Source organism: Phyllostomus hastatus, unplaced genomic scaffold, assembly GCF_019186645.2.
Source record: "Phyllostomus hastatus isolate PE091 unplaced genomic scaffold, TTU_PhHast_1.1 phas_scaffold_555, whole genome shotgun sequence".
Classification (NCBI taxonomy): domain Eukaryota; kingdom Metazoa; phylum Chordata; class Mammalia; order Chiroptera; family Phyllostomidae; genus Phyllostomus; species Phyllostomus hastatus.
Window position 1 is genome coordinate 3,236,598 of NW_025334036.1, and position 13,367 is coordinate 3,249,964.

Consider the following 13,367-nt stretch of genomic DNA (forward strand, 5'->3'; position numbering starts at 1 on the left):
TGGTGGTGGCTATTTTGGGGGGTGGGGGGGTGGTAAGCAGTCGTCGGACTTTCCTGGGTCACTGCTTCGCCGAGGTCCCGGGAGCCGGACGTGCCCCGCAGACAGGAAGTGAGGTTAACGTGCCGTCTCACGGAGTAAATAAAGTGCTCAGTGGTGAAACAGAATTGCCAGGACAGTGGTGTTTAAAAACGATGTTGCTAAAACTGTACTGAGGCAAAATTCATAACCCTTAAAAAATTAACGTGTGGCTTCTTTTGTTTCTTACAAGTGATGCAGTGGTGAGTTATTTTCGTAAGTCGAGGTATAAAGTTGCGCTGTCCTTTGTCTGTAAAAGGTGCTCCGCCCCTTTCGCCGCCCAGAGCCGTTCTCCCCGGAGGGAGGAGGCTTCGGCCTGGAGCCAGCCCCACGTGTGCTTCGTCCCCCAGCTCGGGCCAGTGCTGCGTGCGCACATACCTGTGTCTTTCACAGACCAGAACAGCCACTAACGTTTGACATTGTTGTTAACTAATGCCTTTACCTTTATTTTTCTCTTCCCGGTCTCCTTAATTTTGTACTGTGGACTTTCTCGAACTTAGACTTGAAAGCTTATTTACTTAATTCTTGTTTCATGACAAAAAGATTTAAGACTATGAATTTTGCCTCTAAGTCAAATTTAGCAGTACCCTGTAAGTCTTATTACATGACATTTTCATTTTTATCATTTTCCGAGTAATCTGTAGGTCTAGCTTGCATTTCCCTCTCTGATCCAGCAAGTGCATGAGTTAATATTTAAAATTTTTCTAGGGGTAGGGGTATTTGTTGTTGATTTTGTTTAAATGTGTGTTTTAAATTTCTGCTTCGATTGTATTATGGTTAAAGAATAAAAACTGTACATGTTTTAAGAGCATGTTTTCAAAAAAATGAATATGTTTTCAGGTTTTCTTTGTGCTCTTGTATAGCATTTGTTTTTTTTTAAGATTTTATTTATTTATTTTTAGAGAGGGAAGGGGGGAGAGAGAGAGAGAGAGAGAGAGAGAGAGAGAGAGAGAGAGAGAAACATCCATGTGCGGTTGCTGGAGGCCGTGGCCTGCAACTCAGGCATGTGCCCTGACTAGGAATCGAACCTGCGATGCTTTGGTTCGCGGCCCACGCTCAATCCACTGAGCTACACCAGCCAGGGCTAGCATTTGTTCTTATACTATTAATAAATATTTTCTTTCTCTCCCTTCAGACTTTATTTTTTATCTATTGGAGTCTTTTTCTTTATTATTAAAGATTTTATTTATTATTTATTTATTTTTACTGAGAGGGGAAGGGGGACAGAAGGAGAGGGAGAGAAACATCAGCTGGTTGTCTCTTGTACAAGTCCTGAATAGGGGCCAAACCTGCAGCCCAGGTGTGTGCCCTGACTGGGAATCGAACCAGCAGCCTTTTGCTTTGCAGGATGACATCCAACCCACTCGGCCATACTGGTCAGGGCTATTTGATTCTTCGTAGCAAATTTTGTGAGTCTTCTGCGTCCGAGGCCGCAGACCCCCCATGCATACAGAGGACCATGAGCCGTCCACCTGCTTCTGTATCTCACACAGTAGCAGCCTCCCTCCTGCTGCTGCGTTTTTCTGCTCTGTTATGGAACTGTCCCCTGCGCTGAAGGAAGTTAACAGAGAGGTTCTCTTTTTCTTTATTTTTCCTGTCATTTTCTTCCTTCTCTTTCTTTTCCCTGAGTAGTGCCACTGTATTCCCCAAGCACTAGGCCTGTATCATTCCTTGTTCTTTCATGCATTCATTGCTTTAAAATTTGTTCATTAAAAACCAAAAACCTTACCACTGAGAGGGGTCCCTCTCTGTGCCCCTGCTGCCCTTCTCTGGGCACCATGGGGCCTGAATGTATAGGGCAGATCTCCCTCTGAAGGCTCTGCTCTTGGACGTCATCTCGGACACTCTGGCTCCGGCATCGGCCACGCCTCTCGCGTGAGCTCAGGGGGCTGGATGGTGCTGTTCTCCTCATTCTCCCACCCTGCCGCAGAGTCCTCCCCTCAGTGTGAGGTCTGGAATAGTGCTGACCCTCATTCTCATGTCTCCCGAGAGACGAAACCCCTACAAAGTGAATCAGAAACTGGGCCGGCGTTCCATAGTGAGCAGACATCAGCGTCTAGCAGTTAAAATTACGCACGGGCATCCCCGTCACGGAGCAGGTTTGTTCCATGTGTTTACTGTGGGTGGGCCGCCGTCCGAGGGACGAGGCTGTCCGCAGGCAGCCGCCGGGCAGCGTCGAGTTCTGCCGCCGTGTTGTGGGTATGGAGTCATCCCGTCACCCACAGCCCCCGGAGGGCGCGGATGCCTTCAGCCCATGCGGTGTTTCTGTGAAATTGCAGAAAGGTGTCTCTTCCTCTGCGTAGGGACCCAGTGTCATGGGTCATCGCTGGGGGCTGGGTATGAAAGTGCCAACTGTTTCTCAAAGAGCTTTCTCTGGCCTGGAGGACCCACGGCTCTGCCTGCTGGAAGCCATTATTTGTGCGCCAGTTCGTGGTCTGTCACGGCGAAGAGACGTAGGCAGGGAAGGCACCAGAGTCGGCTGGTGGCCGATCACAGGGCTGGTCAGGTTGTGGTCTCATCTGACTGTCGGCGGAGGGAGGCTGAGCAGCTCACTCACAGTCACATGCGGGCAGGAAGGGAGGACCAGGACCCCACTCGTTTCACTCCCCCTCCTTGCCCTCCGCCCGTCCTGGGCTACGAGGAGATTCCCGGGCTCTCTCCGTCTGATCACCGCTTGCTCTGCGCCATTCTTGTCTAGGGTAGTAACTGCACCTTCGCCTGTGGCTCTGGCTAGAGAGAAAATTTTAAGCAAGCTTACTTTTTCCTTATATTTAAACAGATCTTTTTCCTACAGGCGACCACTGAAGTGCAATTTGGCCCCATGAAATTTCATCCAGATCAACTCCAGGTAATGATAAACCATGCTGTGGTTTTCTCACACTGACTTTCTTTAAAGAGGTGGGGAGGGAGAGGATAGTCTTCCACTTCAGACAGCGTGTCGGTGCTGTAGTTATGTAAGAGGGTGTACTTTTCTTAAAAGTGTACATTGAGGTATGTACCTGTGAAGAAGTGCCTGCAACCCACTTTAAAAGGTTCAGCAATAAAGAAGCAATAGGATATAATTGGGGGGCGGGAGAGCGAGCAGAGGTGGCAAAATGTTAACCACCTATGAAGCCAGAAGAAGGGTCTCCTAGTGTTCATTGTCATTCACAACTTCTGTAGGTTTGAATTTTCCAACATGAAAAGAAAAATCGTGTTCTTCCCTATGTTTCTGAATTAGCTCTAACAGCGAAAAATACCTATAAATTGTTTCATCCAAAGTATTAAGACAAAAATAACCAACTGAAATTTAGTCCCAGAGTTATTTGATGTTTCCTGTGCACAAACACACATGTTCACTATTTTGTTTTTTTACGCATGTGGGAAAAGACCGGCAGAGCTGTGCTCTCTTAGTTCTTCCCATTTGTGCACACAGGTGCACTCAGAGGGGCTAAGTGTCGGGGGCACGGTGTCGGTCAGCTCGGTAGCCTCTCCCGTACCGCCCTGGGCCCCAGGAGTCCGTCCGGGCTGAAGGCAAGGGAGCAGTGCTCCCCTGAGCCAGGCTGGGGGCCTGGCTGGGTGGGGGAGGGGCGGCCCCGGGGCGGTGAGCGCAGAAGTGCCGCCTCTTGTACCAGTGCTGCTGTTCCCGTGTCCCCTAACCGCAGGGCTTCGACGGTGACATTTCGGTCTGCTTTAAATCTCTTCTCGTAAAATTTAGAGTAATTTTTTTCACCTTGGAGGAATAACATAAAATCTTGAGTCAAAACATTTAGGTACGTTATATAAGGTATTAGTATTCTAGGGCTTTGACTGAAGTATTAGCATTTGCCATCGCAGGACTTGCCTGGTTAGCTCACTGGTAACTGAAATAAGTATGTGTGTGGTTTAATCGATGGAGTTTCAGTGTGAAGTGCTTGACCAAGCCTTTGACGGGTTCTGCCCGTGGGTTTATTAGCGAAAGAAGTAAGTATGTGATCCATTCACTTGGGCTTGACCGAGCGCAGATAGAATAGCCCTGACTTCTAGGAGCTGAGTCGTAATGTCCTAGAGTTACGTGTAGGAGAAGCACTTATATCAACAGAGTGTAAGTTTACATCTGTGGACTTGACTTGGGAGTTTTCCGTGGCTTGTTAAGGAGTGAAATTCTAACATCCCTCTCTCTTTCTTTTTGTTTTTAAGTGTTTCTGCTTTTTTGGTTCAGGTACTTTTAGTGTTTACCAAAGAGGACAACCAGTGTCACGGGTTCTGTAAGGCGTGTGAAAAAGCAGGGTTTAAGTGCACGGTCACCAAGGAGGCCCACTCCGTCATGGCCTGTTTCCTGGCCAAACACCACGACATCATCATCATCGACCACCGAAATCCCCGGCAGCTGGACGCAGAGGCGCTGTGCAGGTAAGCCCGGGGCTCAGCCCCAGCGGTCCCATCGGCGTTTGTGGCCATAAGGCAGCCCAGAAATATGTGAAGTTAAGTTCAGCGTCCTTTACCGGCCTGCCATGCATGTAAAACAAGCAAGACATGATTAGATTAGCACATCACTGTTTCTTGGTCTGATCTTTATCTCTTGTTTTGTTTCACTTTGCCTTGCTTAACATGGTAGAAAAGTATGAATGAGGACCGTTAGGTGTTAAGGTGAAATCCAGTATGTAATTAACCTCCACCTGCATATTACTGCCACAAGTTATTATAATTTTCCAGATGTTTGAAAATTGTCTTCTAATGTTAGGAGAATGTGCCTTCTTTATGATACCTGCAGAATATCAGCATTAGGAGAGAATTCTGGGTAGCACACATAAATCTAAGAAAAGCAATTTAAAAAAATTTATTTGCTGCTGATGGAAGCAAGGCAAAGTGAAACATTCATTTTTACTTACTAGATTGGGGAAAGACAAATCATAATTTTAATACAAAATTTTACACATTAATTTTAAGGACATTTAAAAGCTTGACTTTTAGGAGATAGAAGGGATCTAAACTAAACGTAACAGGGCTTGAAAAGGCCCTGAAGATAGCAGGAAAAAGACATGCCCTTAGAAGGCTGTTTGCGCTCCCTGTTCCCTCTGCTGGGGGTGTGCAGGCCCCTGCGCGCCCCTCACTGAAGGCCAGGCGTTCTGCTGCTGCTGCGTTTCCAATCCGCCAGCCGGGGAGCCCTGCCTCGCAGGTCTTCTCCGTTCTGGGCTCGGCGTGTTCCATTAGAGGCACGGAGGTGGCGAAGGTGTGGTTCTCGCCCTGAGGGGCGAAGGCTGTAGTTGGCAGGACGCGGGAGCCATGTCGGCCCAGGCTCCTGCCTGCCCCCGGAGGACGCACGTACCAAGGGCCGCGGGTGCCCGTGTCAGGGAGGGCCCCCCGCCGCAGGGTGTCTGGGGCGAGTCCTGAGGATGAGCGGGAGTTCTGAAGGGAAGAAAGGTGGAGAAAACGTCCTGGATAAAGGGAGCAGCACCTGCAGGGACAGGCAGGGTGTCTGGGGCTGCTCTGCTCCTGGCTCTTCTTCGGAGAGACCAGCTTTCTTGCCCAGTGTGGGGCGCGTTGAAAGCACTCTCTACTAGAGCAGTTTCTTTTCCTTCCCCTACCCCTCCGTGGCACACTTACTTCCGCCCCCTCTGATCTCTTGGCTGGCTCCCCGTTCCCCAGGCTCCCTGGGGCCATCGAATTGTCTGGTGAGCCTCTGCTCGGCGGGGCGGGGTAATGTCTGTGCTGCAGGGTCCCCTGCTGTCTCGGCCAGCCCTCCATTCTTAGCCTTCTCTGTCAGGTGCTGATCCTCCTCTTTTAGACGGATGAGAACGTCTTGCACTTCCCAGTTTAGGTTTTCTGTCGTTACGGGTTTTGCCTACACTCTGCCGAGGAGTGCGTCTCTGGGCTGCTTAGCGCACCTGGGGAGCCGGCCCCTGCGGTCTCCGTCCCACTGTGCTCTGGCCGTCGCTGTGGTGAACGCGCAGGAAGCAGCACAGCCTTTGGTCAGCAGAGGCAGGCGGCCGTCTCCTGCGAGCCCGAGGGAGGGGAATGCCCGCCGGAGACGGCTAGGCCGACGGGGAGCAGCACGCGTGGAAGGTGCGTCCTCCTGGTCGGTGGCCACAGTCGCGCTCCGTGGTTGTCGGGGTCCCATGCCCAGGGTTAGGAGCTTGTCCCCAGATGGCAGAGACCAAGTAGCCAGGAAGGAAGAACCAGAGCATGAAGGGAGCTTCCGCTCCTCCTCCGACCTCTCCCCCAACTTTCACTGTTCTACCAAAATTATGTTTTTATTTTTTTAAATTGCTTTAAATTTATTTTTATTTTTTTAAAATAGGTCTATTAGATCCTCAAAAGTCTCGGAAAACACAGTTATTATTGGCGTAGTACGCAGGTAAGCGTTCATTTCTTTTCCTTTTCGACTTTGAAGATTGTGTGTCCGTGAAATGCTGGCTCTTCACAGAGGCCTGGAGAGCAGCTCGCAGGCTGTGACCGCGCAGCCCCTGCTGGCTCGGCCTTTTCTTTCTCATGCTTTATTCTCTCTGGCTTTGGCAGTGACCTTGGGGATGGGAGCTTCTACCCTTGTGCTGGGGTTTGTGATTTTGGACTGCCTTCCCCTTTAGAAATCAGCGCAGCACTAGAGAATCCCGCTCCCGCACGTAGGAGTGTGTCCCGGACTGTCTTCCTGGGGCCTTCTGACTCCAAGTATCTGTCTGTCTGTCTGTCTGTCTAGCTATATAAATGGGGATGTGAGTTACACATAAACAGAGGGTGTCTTAGATTTCACCCTTGCACCGGAAGTAAGGAAAGGATACAGTACGTGAGGAGAAGGGCAGTGTTCAAATAAACGTTTTTAGCTTACATATTTTTACAGATAGAAGAAATATTTCTGTGTTCTTTAAATTATTTTCCTGAACTTGTTGCGGAGGGGAGAAGGGATTTTTTTAATTGTTTATCTTTTTAAATTTTTTTTTTTAAACTATAGTTTTCTTTTTTCTTTTTTTTTTTTAAGATTTTATTTATTTATTTTTAGAGAGGGAAGGGAGGAAGAGAGAGAGAGAGAGAGAAACATCAATGTGCGGTTGCTGGGGGTCATGGCCTGCAACCCAGGCATGTACCCTGGCTGGGAATCGAACCTGCGACACTTTGGTTCGCAGCCCGTGCTCAATCCACTGAGCTACGCCAGCCAGGGCTTAATTGTTTATCTTTATGAACGTGACATCAGCTCGCGCCGTGTCCGGTCCAGGTGTACAGCATTAGACTGCGGCACCTGCATGTACCGCATCGTGCTTGTCGCCAGAGTCTAGCTTCTTCCCATCCCCACGCTGGTGACCCTGCTTGCCTGTCTCACCCTCCCTCGGGGGGTTTAAAAAATAAACAGGCGGTAGAATAAGACAGGAAATGATTTAGTTTAAATTAAAGTGTTTACATATCAAATAGTTTAGTTTAAATTAAAGTGTCTACATGTGGTTACTCCTGCATTTTGACTGTTGGTGTAACCTCTGTATTTCGGGCGTTACTGTACACGACCAAAAAGCTATATAAGAAACTAAAACAGAGAACTATCTCTGATTTCATACTTTTGATTTGCGTATCCTCTAACTCACCCCAAGTCCTCGTTCTGGGCCGGCCGTAGAGCCGCGTAAGCGAGCGGGTGAGCGGTGCCGTGTCACTGCTGACGGCCGTCTCCCACCGTCTGCCGTGTTCCTCTGCAGGGCGGAGAGGGAAGAGCCGTCCGTGCTGCCCCTCATCGCTGCCGGCTTCACCAGGGTAGGTGCCCCGCCTGCGCAGGCGCCCCTCAGCACGAGGGCGTATTTGGTCGTCCTTGTGCCGTGTTACGTTTTGAGCTGACTTTCCAAGCCGGTAACCTAATAATCTGCAGCACCTCGCTTTCTCGGTCTCTCAAAACTGTGCCCGAGAAAGTCCCCTTTCACGGCGTGCTCCTGAGCAGTGACCCCGGAGGGCGTGTCGTTACAACGCCTGTTTGTGTACGTGTGACCTTGACGTCGGCTCAGAGACTCAGGGAACGAGGCCACGCAAACACGGCTCCCTTCTCCCCACCCCAGCTCCAGTCTGTTGGTTTCTCCTGGGCCCGAAGGCTGGAGGGGTTGGCCAGCCGGTTGCCAGTGAGCCTTGGGAACTCATGGCGGAGAGAACCTATGTGAGGCGGACCCTTGGGGAGGTGTGCAGCCCAGGTTCATGTCAACGAGACAGTCAAGAAACCTCAAAACCATGAATTTACTGTAAAGTGTTCCGGATGGTAGTTCTCCCAGGTGCCTGCCGGAGCCAGTACAGACCGTCCCCAGGGGAGGACCCCTCATCTTTGGCCTCGGAGATTCCCCACAAATCATTGTTAGCAGGCAGCAGGCAGCGCCCGGTCACAGCTGACTGGTGTGTATGGGACGGGACTGCGAGTGAGAACCAGTGCAGAGGTGCAGAAACACACCCGCTTGCTCTCAGGCACTAGACTCCTTGGGCGTGGATTGAAAGCAGTTGAGCTTATTACACGTAAAGAAATGAAATACTAAGCTTGGAGATATCTGCAAGGAATAGCAAGCTATGAAAAGTGGCAAAGCGAATTTTAAACAGGACATAATGGAATTTTGAGAAATGAACACATAATAAACAAAAATCTTAAAACTTGAACAGGTCAGAAAAGATTATCCAGCACGTAGCTCGGAGGTAGAACAGTAGAAAAGAAGTGGGAGAGAGGCTAAGCAGCGTGGAGCTAGGGAGCGCAGGCTCAGCGAGCAGGTGACAGCAGTTCCAGGAGGACAGGAGAGAGAATGAGCAGAGGTGGTGTGTGTGTGAGGAGCGTTTCCCAGAACTGGCGAGAGACTGGTGCGCAGACTCAGCAATTCCAGCCAGTTAGTTAGTGATGCGCACACAAGTGAGCCTCTCTTCCCTGAAAGCCCTGCGAGGGAAGCATGTTTCAGCCCTATTTTTTTTTTTTTTTAAGAAAGCTGTTTTGGTGCCCATCCGTTTTCAGCTTTCATTCCCCATTCATCATGAGAGATGTGTTTCAGACTCCAGTTACCAGACGGAGACGTCTGTTGAAAAGCACCCTTTTGGCTGACAGACACCGACACTTAGGGGGCGCGGGTGCTCTCTGTCCGCAGAGGTACGTGGAGAACCCGAGCCTCATGGCCTGCTACAACGAGCTGCTGCAGCTGGAGTTCGGAGAGGTGCGCTCGCAGCTGAAACTCAGGTAACGCTGCCTCTGCAAGGCGAAGGCTTGGTTGGGACAGACGGCTGCCTCGGGGTGGGGCGGCGGGGGGTAACCGACCTCCTGCCGAGACGGGATGGGGTGACGGGGTGGCTCCTCGCCTCACGCAGATCTTTGGAGTCGGCCTGGGTGCTGCAGCGGTGGACATGTTAGCAACCGGAGACTCAGGTTGCAAGGGGGGCTCCAAAGTAATAGCGAATGAAAAGCAGGGCATAAACATAATGTACGCTGAATTCTCTGTTCTGGTTTTTAAGAAAAAATACTTTCAATATACACACACAGCTAACCTTTAAACATTGGTCATCTCTCTGGTGGGTGACATGTTCTCCTTTCTACAGTAATCACTTTGTCATTTGCTGTTGATGAAGTGTTCTTAAAAAACTGAAATGGGTGAAAATCTAGCTCCTTGTTAAGCTTTCAAGAAAAGCTTTCACAAAGTAGTGAAACTATATGAGGTTGACAGATGAAAAATTGTCAGCTGCTCCCTGCTAAACTCCCACGGAGAACTAGGCCGCCGCCCTCTTTCCGTGGGGAGCAGAACCGGGGAGCTGGAGGTGATGGCAGAGCTGCTTGTTGTCCAGCCGAGACCCAGAAACCGAGCCCCAGGGGGGTTAACCGACAGCCCGGTCCCACCTCACCCCTGCACCTGCTGGGAGCACCTCCTTTCCTTCCTGACTGCACCCGAGTTGAGTTCCATGAGCTGAGCGCCGCCGCCCCGAGGTCCCAGACTGAAAACCCCACGTCCCCTCTGCACTCCCCGCACTCCGGTCACACTCCCGGTCCTCTTCCTTCTGCTTCCCGAGTCTCTGCGGAGTATGCCGCCTCATCTTCCTCCTCGGCCCGCCGTCTTCCCTCGCCTGGACCGTGAAACCGTCAGTCAGTTAGTTCCCCACACCTAGTCTTGACTCCTGTCCCTTCCCCACACTGCAGGAACACAGCCCTCCACTTGCGTCTCTGTTCTGCGGTGCCCTCCCTCTGCCTCCAGGATGAACTCCAAACTCTAAACTATGCCCACGTTGACCCTCTGTCCTCACCTGTCAACCTGCTCTGCTCCGTTCTCTGTGCGCCAGCTGACAGCCGGAGGGAGAGTCTGTAGTGAGGAAGCCAGGGAAACCTGCAGGGGCAGGAGCTGCGGGGTAGGGATTGGAGGAGGAGAGTCCAGACTTGCTCTCCTGGATGTTAAAATGCACTAAACTGTAGCAAGCAACTGTGAGTTGCAGCTGGACCAGTAAAGTCTAGAAACAGGTGAGTGTATGTCAGACGTTGGTGAATGAGTAATATGCCAGTTTAGGTCAACACAGAAAAGGCAGACTTTGCAATGAGTAGAATTGTGATAACTGGTTAACTGTTTGGAAGGAAAATTAGAGTTATAGTCAATCTCACACGCACTCCCCAAATAAACTCTAGTGGGTTAAACTCAGCATGACGTAATAGCCGGATTCCATGAAAGAACAGAATCAGATTAGACAACATAAAAATGTTCAGTTTGTCTATAGTTTTAAAAATGCCTTAAATAATGTTAAAAATTTAGACAGCTAAGGAACCCAAACTGGGAAAAATTCATTCCCAGTCGATGTTTCTCTCCTGCCTGGCACTGCTGCCCCCCTCCACCCCCCACCCACTGCCTTCCTCTCTGTAAAATCAATACAAGCACCCTCGGGTGAGGATTAAAAATAAAAGTGTTTTCAAACACCAGTGACGTGGGAGAATGCCCGAGAAGTAAGTGAGCAAAGCAGAGGATAAAGCTAGTTGCCCCGACGATCCCAACCTTGGAAAAGCATTTGTTTAAAACAATGGCCCCTGGTGACTGGCAGCCTCTTCTCTGCCGGGCTCTGTGCGGGGTTCTTGGCTCTGTTTCCCTCGTGCGGTCCCCTCCAAGGACTCTTCAGGTGGCGGGAAGGGAGACTTGGGGAGTGTCAGTCTCCTGCCGGGGGTCCCACAGCCAAGGGAAGGGCCGTGACTCGAACCCTGGAGTGTGTTCCACCCGCGCCCCCGGTCGTCAGACGGGAAGGAAGGGCACCAAGGTGTGCCTGTCCTGGCCACGTAGTGGTGTGGGGGGAGGAGGTGATCTCTTGTTTATGCTTTTCAATATTTCCTCCCCTCTTTTTTTGGATTAGAATTTGTTACCTTTATCAGCAGACAGAAAGCACATTTATGCAAGTTAATGTTTTACCCTGGGATTGTATTGGATTTTGTAGTACTTACATTAATCTGTCCTTTTTTCCCCTCCTAACCATAAAGGGCTTGTAACTCAGTATTCACGGCATTAGAGAAAAGTCAAGAAGCAATTGAAATTATAAGTGAAGACCACATTATACAGGTTTGTTACTTTGGAAGTTCTGTGCTTCTGGTCTTCTGTGTTTGTTCTCATTTTTAGGATTGAACCCTTCCAATATGGTTTATTTGTCTTTCTGAGGTTCAAGAGACCAGTTTTCTCCCTAGAAGATTATCAGAACAAAGTCTTTAAAATGTGTAACTTACAGTAAGTTCCCTATAAGTAAGAAAAGGTACTAGTAATTACTTTTTTGTTTAAGGAGAGACTTTTATCCGGAAGGACTATTCCCAGCAGGGGGCAGAGGGGGAGACGGCGGCACAAGGGAAGAGGCTAGGACCACAGGTCTGCGGGTTCTCGCCTTTCTCACTGTTTCCGAAGGTTGTTTACACCTGAGGAAATTTAGTAGAAACCACCCGAAACTTCAAAAACAGCCTGGTGATTACTGAACAAATCACCCGTTATTAGCAGAGTGGGTTTAGGTCAGTGACCGGGGACAACAGGCTTGTGCTTTTGGGTAACACCGAGAGGGAGGGGCCGTGCCGGAGAAATGTCCCTTTTGTCTGCGCACAGCTGCACTTGGGCTGACGCCTGAGCACCCAGGCCTTCCCGCCAGTGCAACTTGTGACTCTCCGGTAAAGAGCTGACGTGCGCCTTCCGCAGCTGGTGCCCCGAGAGGCAGCCCGGCGGGCGGGTGGGCCGGGGCCCAGGCTCTGTGTCCGACTGGCCTCGCCCCGGCCCCATCCCGGGGGAGCATCTTTGGGCGGGTTACGGGTTACACAATCCGTCCACATCTGCCCTGTCATCTGTGCAAATGGGAGGCGCAGTAGTGCCACCGACAGCCTACCGTTCGTCAGGGTGTCCTGAGGACTCAGTGAGTTAATGTGTGTGAAGTGCTTGCTATAGTGCCTGCCAAGGAAAATAGTTTCGAGTATTGTTTTGTCATTATTATTATTATTATTATTATTATTATTAGCACACCCATAGCTTTCCCATACGTTTTCTTCTCGTCTTCTGGGCCTGTCTGAAGTGTAACCACAAAGCCTCAGACTTGCACGCATTCCTAGCTCACAGCCTGCTTCCCAAGGTTGCTCTCCATTGGCCTCACGTGAGAGAGGCCAGACAGACATTTCCGTCCCACCAGACGGACGCACAGTTGGAGACCTCGAGGGGCCGAGGGGCCCACGGGCGCAGAGCCTGGGCATTTCAGATGCCACTCCGGTGCTTTATTTATTCCACTGTGTGTGATAACGCACAGCCCCTGGCCTGTCTCCACGGGCCCTTCCCTCGCTGGTGTCTCAGTGGGAGGGGCCTGCTACCCCGCACAGCCTCAGGGGCGCTGCAGAGAGCCAGCCCTGCCAGCCTGCGCGGGGCAGAGGCTTCTCGGGACTCCGGGGGGCTGTTCTGGGGCTGCGCTCTCGCCGCTCCAGAGCTGCGTGGTGAGCTCCAGGCTCCTGGGCTTCGGCGGGGAAACCTGGTGGCGTGGGGAACAGTCTTGACTGTCCTTTTTTCAAAACTTATTCTAATTCACCAGATGCTTTTGTGTTTTTTTTTCCTCCCCAGTATGCAAATCCTGCATTTGAAACAACAATGGGCTATAAATCAGGTGACCTAATAGGGAAGGAGTTAGCAGAAGTGCCTATAAATGAAAAAAAGGCGGACTTGCTCGACACTATAAATTCGTGTGTCAAGACGGGGAAGGTAAGTGAGAGGTTAGTACCTTTTTTACTTGCACATAACAGGGATGGAAGGAAGGAGACTTAGCGTTCCTTGCACGTTGCCCGTGCCAGGTAATCTCAGTCTTACTCCTCCCAGCAGGGCAGGAGAGCAGTGTAGTGGTGGTTTCCCTGTTGTCCCCGTTTTGCAGATGAG

The 13,367-nt window shown here is 50.5% G+C and overlaps 1 protein-coding gene across 2 annotated transcripts in view; it reads left to right on the forward strand.

The window, feature by feature from the left end:
• Positions 1-13,367, forward strand: part of PDE8A (phosphodiesterase 8A) — an 87,117-nt gene that overhangs the window by 45,894 nt on the left and 27,856 nt on the right. For both annotated transcript variants that reach the window (XM_045824803.1, XM_045824804.1), the window contains exons 2-8: positions 2,870-2,923; positions 4,256-4,446; positions 6,335-6,391; positions 7,713-7,767; positions 9,117-9,205; positions 11,465-11,543; positions 13,059-13,196. In XM_045824803.1, coding sequence (XP_045680759.1) covers positions 2,870-2,923; positions 4,256-4,446; positions 6,335-6,391; positions 7,713-7,767; positions 9,117-9,205; positions 11,465-11,543; positions 13,059-13,196 — 663 coding nt within the window. The remainder of the gene's footprint in view (positions 1-2,869; positions 2,924-4,255; positions 4,447-6,334; positions 6,392-7,712; positions 7,768-9,116; positions 9,206-11,464; positions 11,544-13,058; positions 13,197-13,367) is intronic.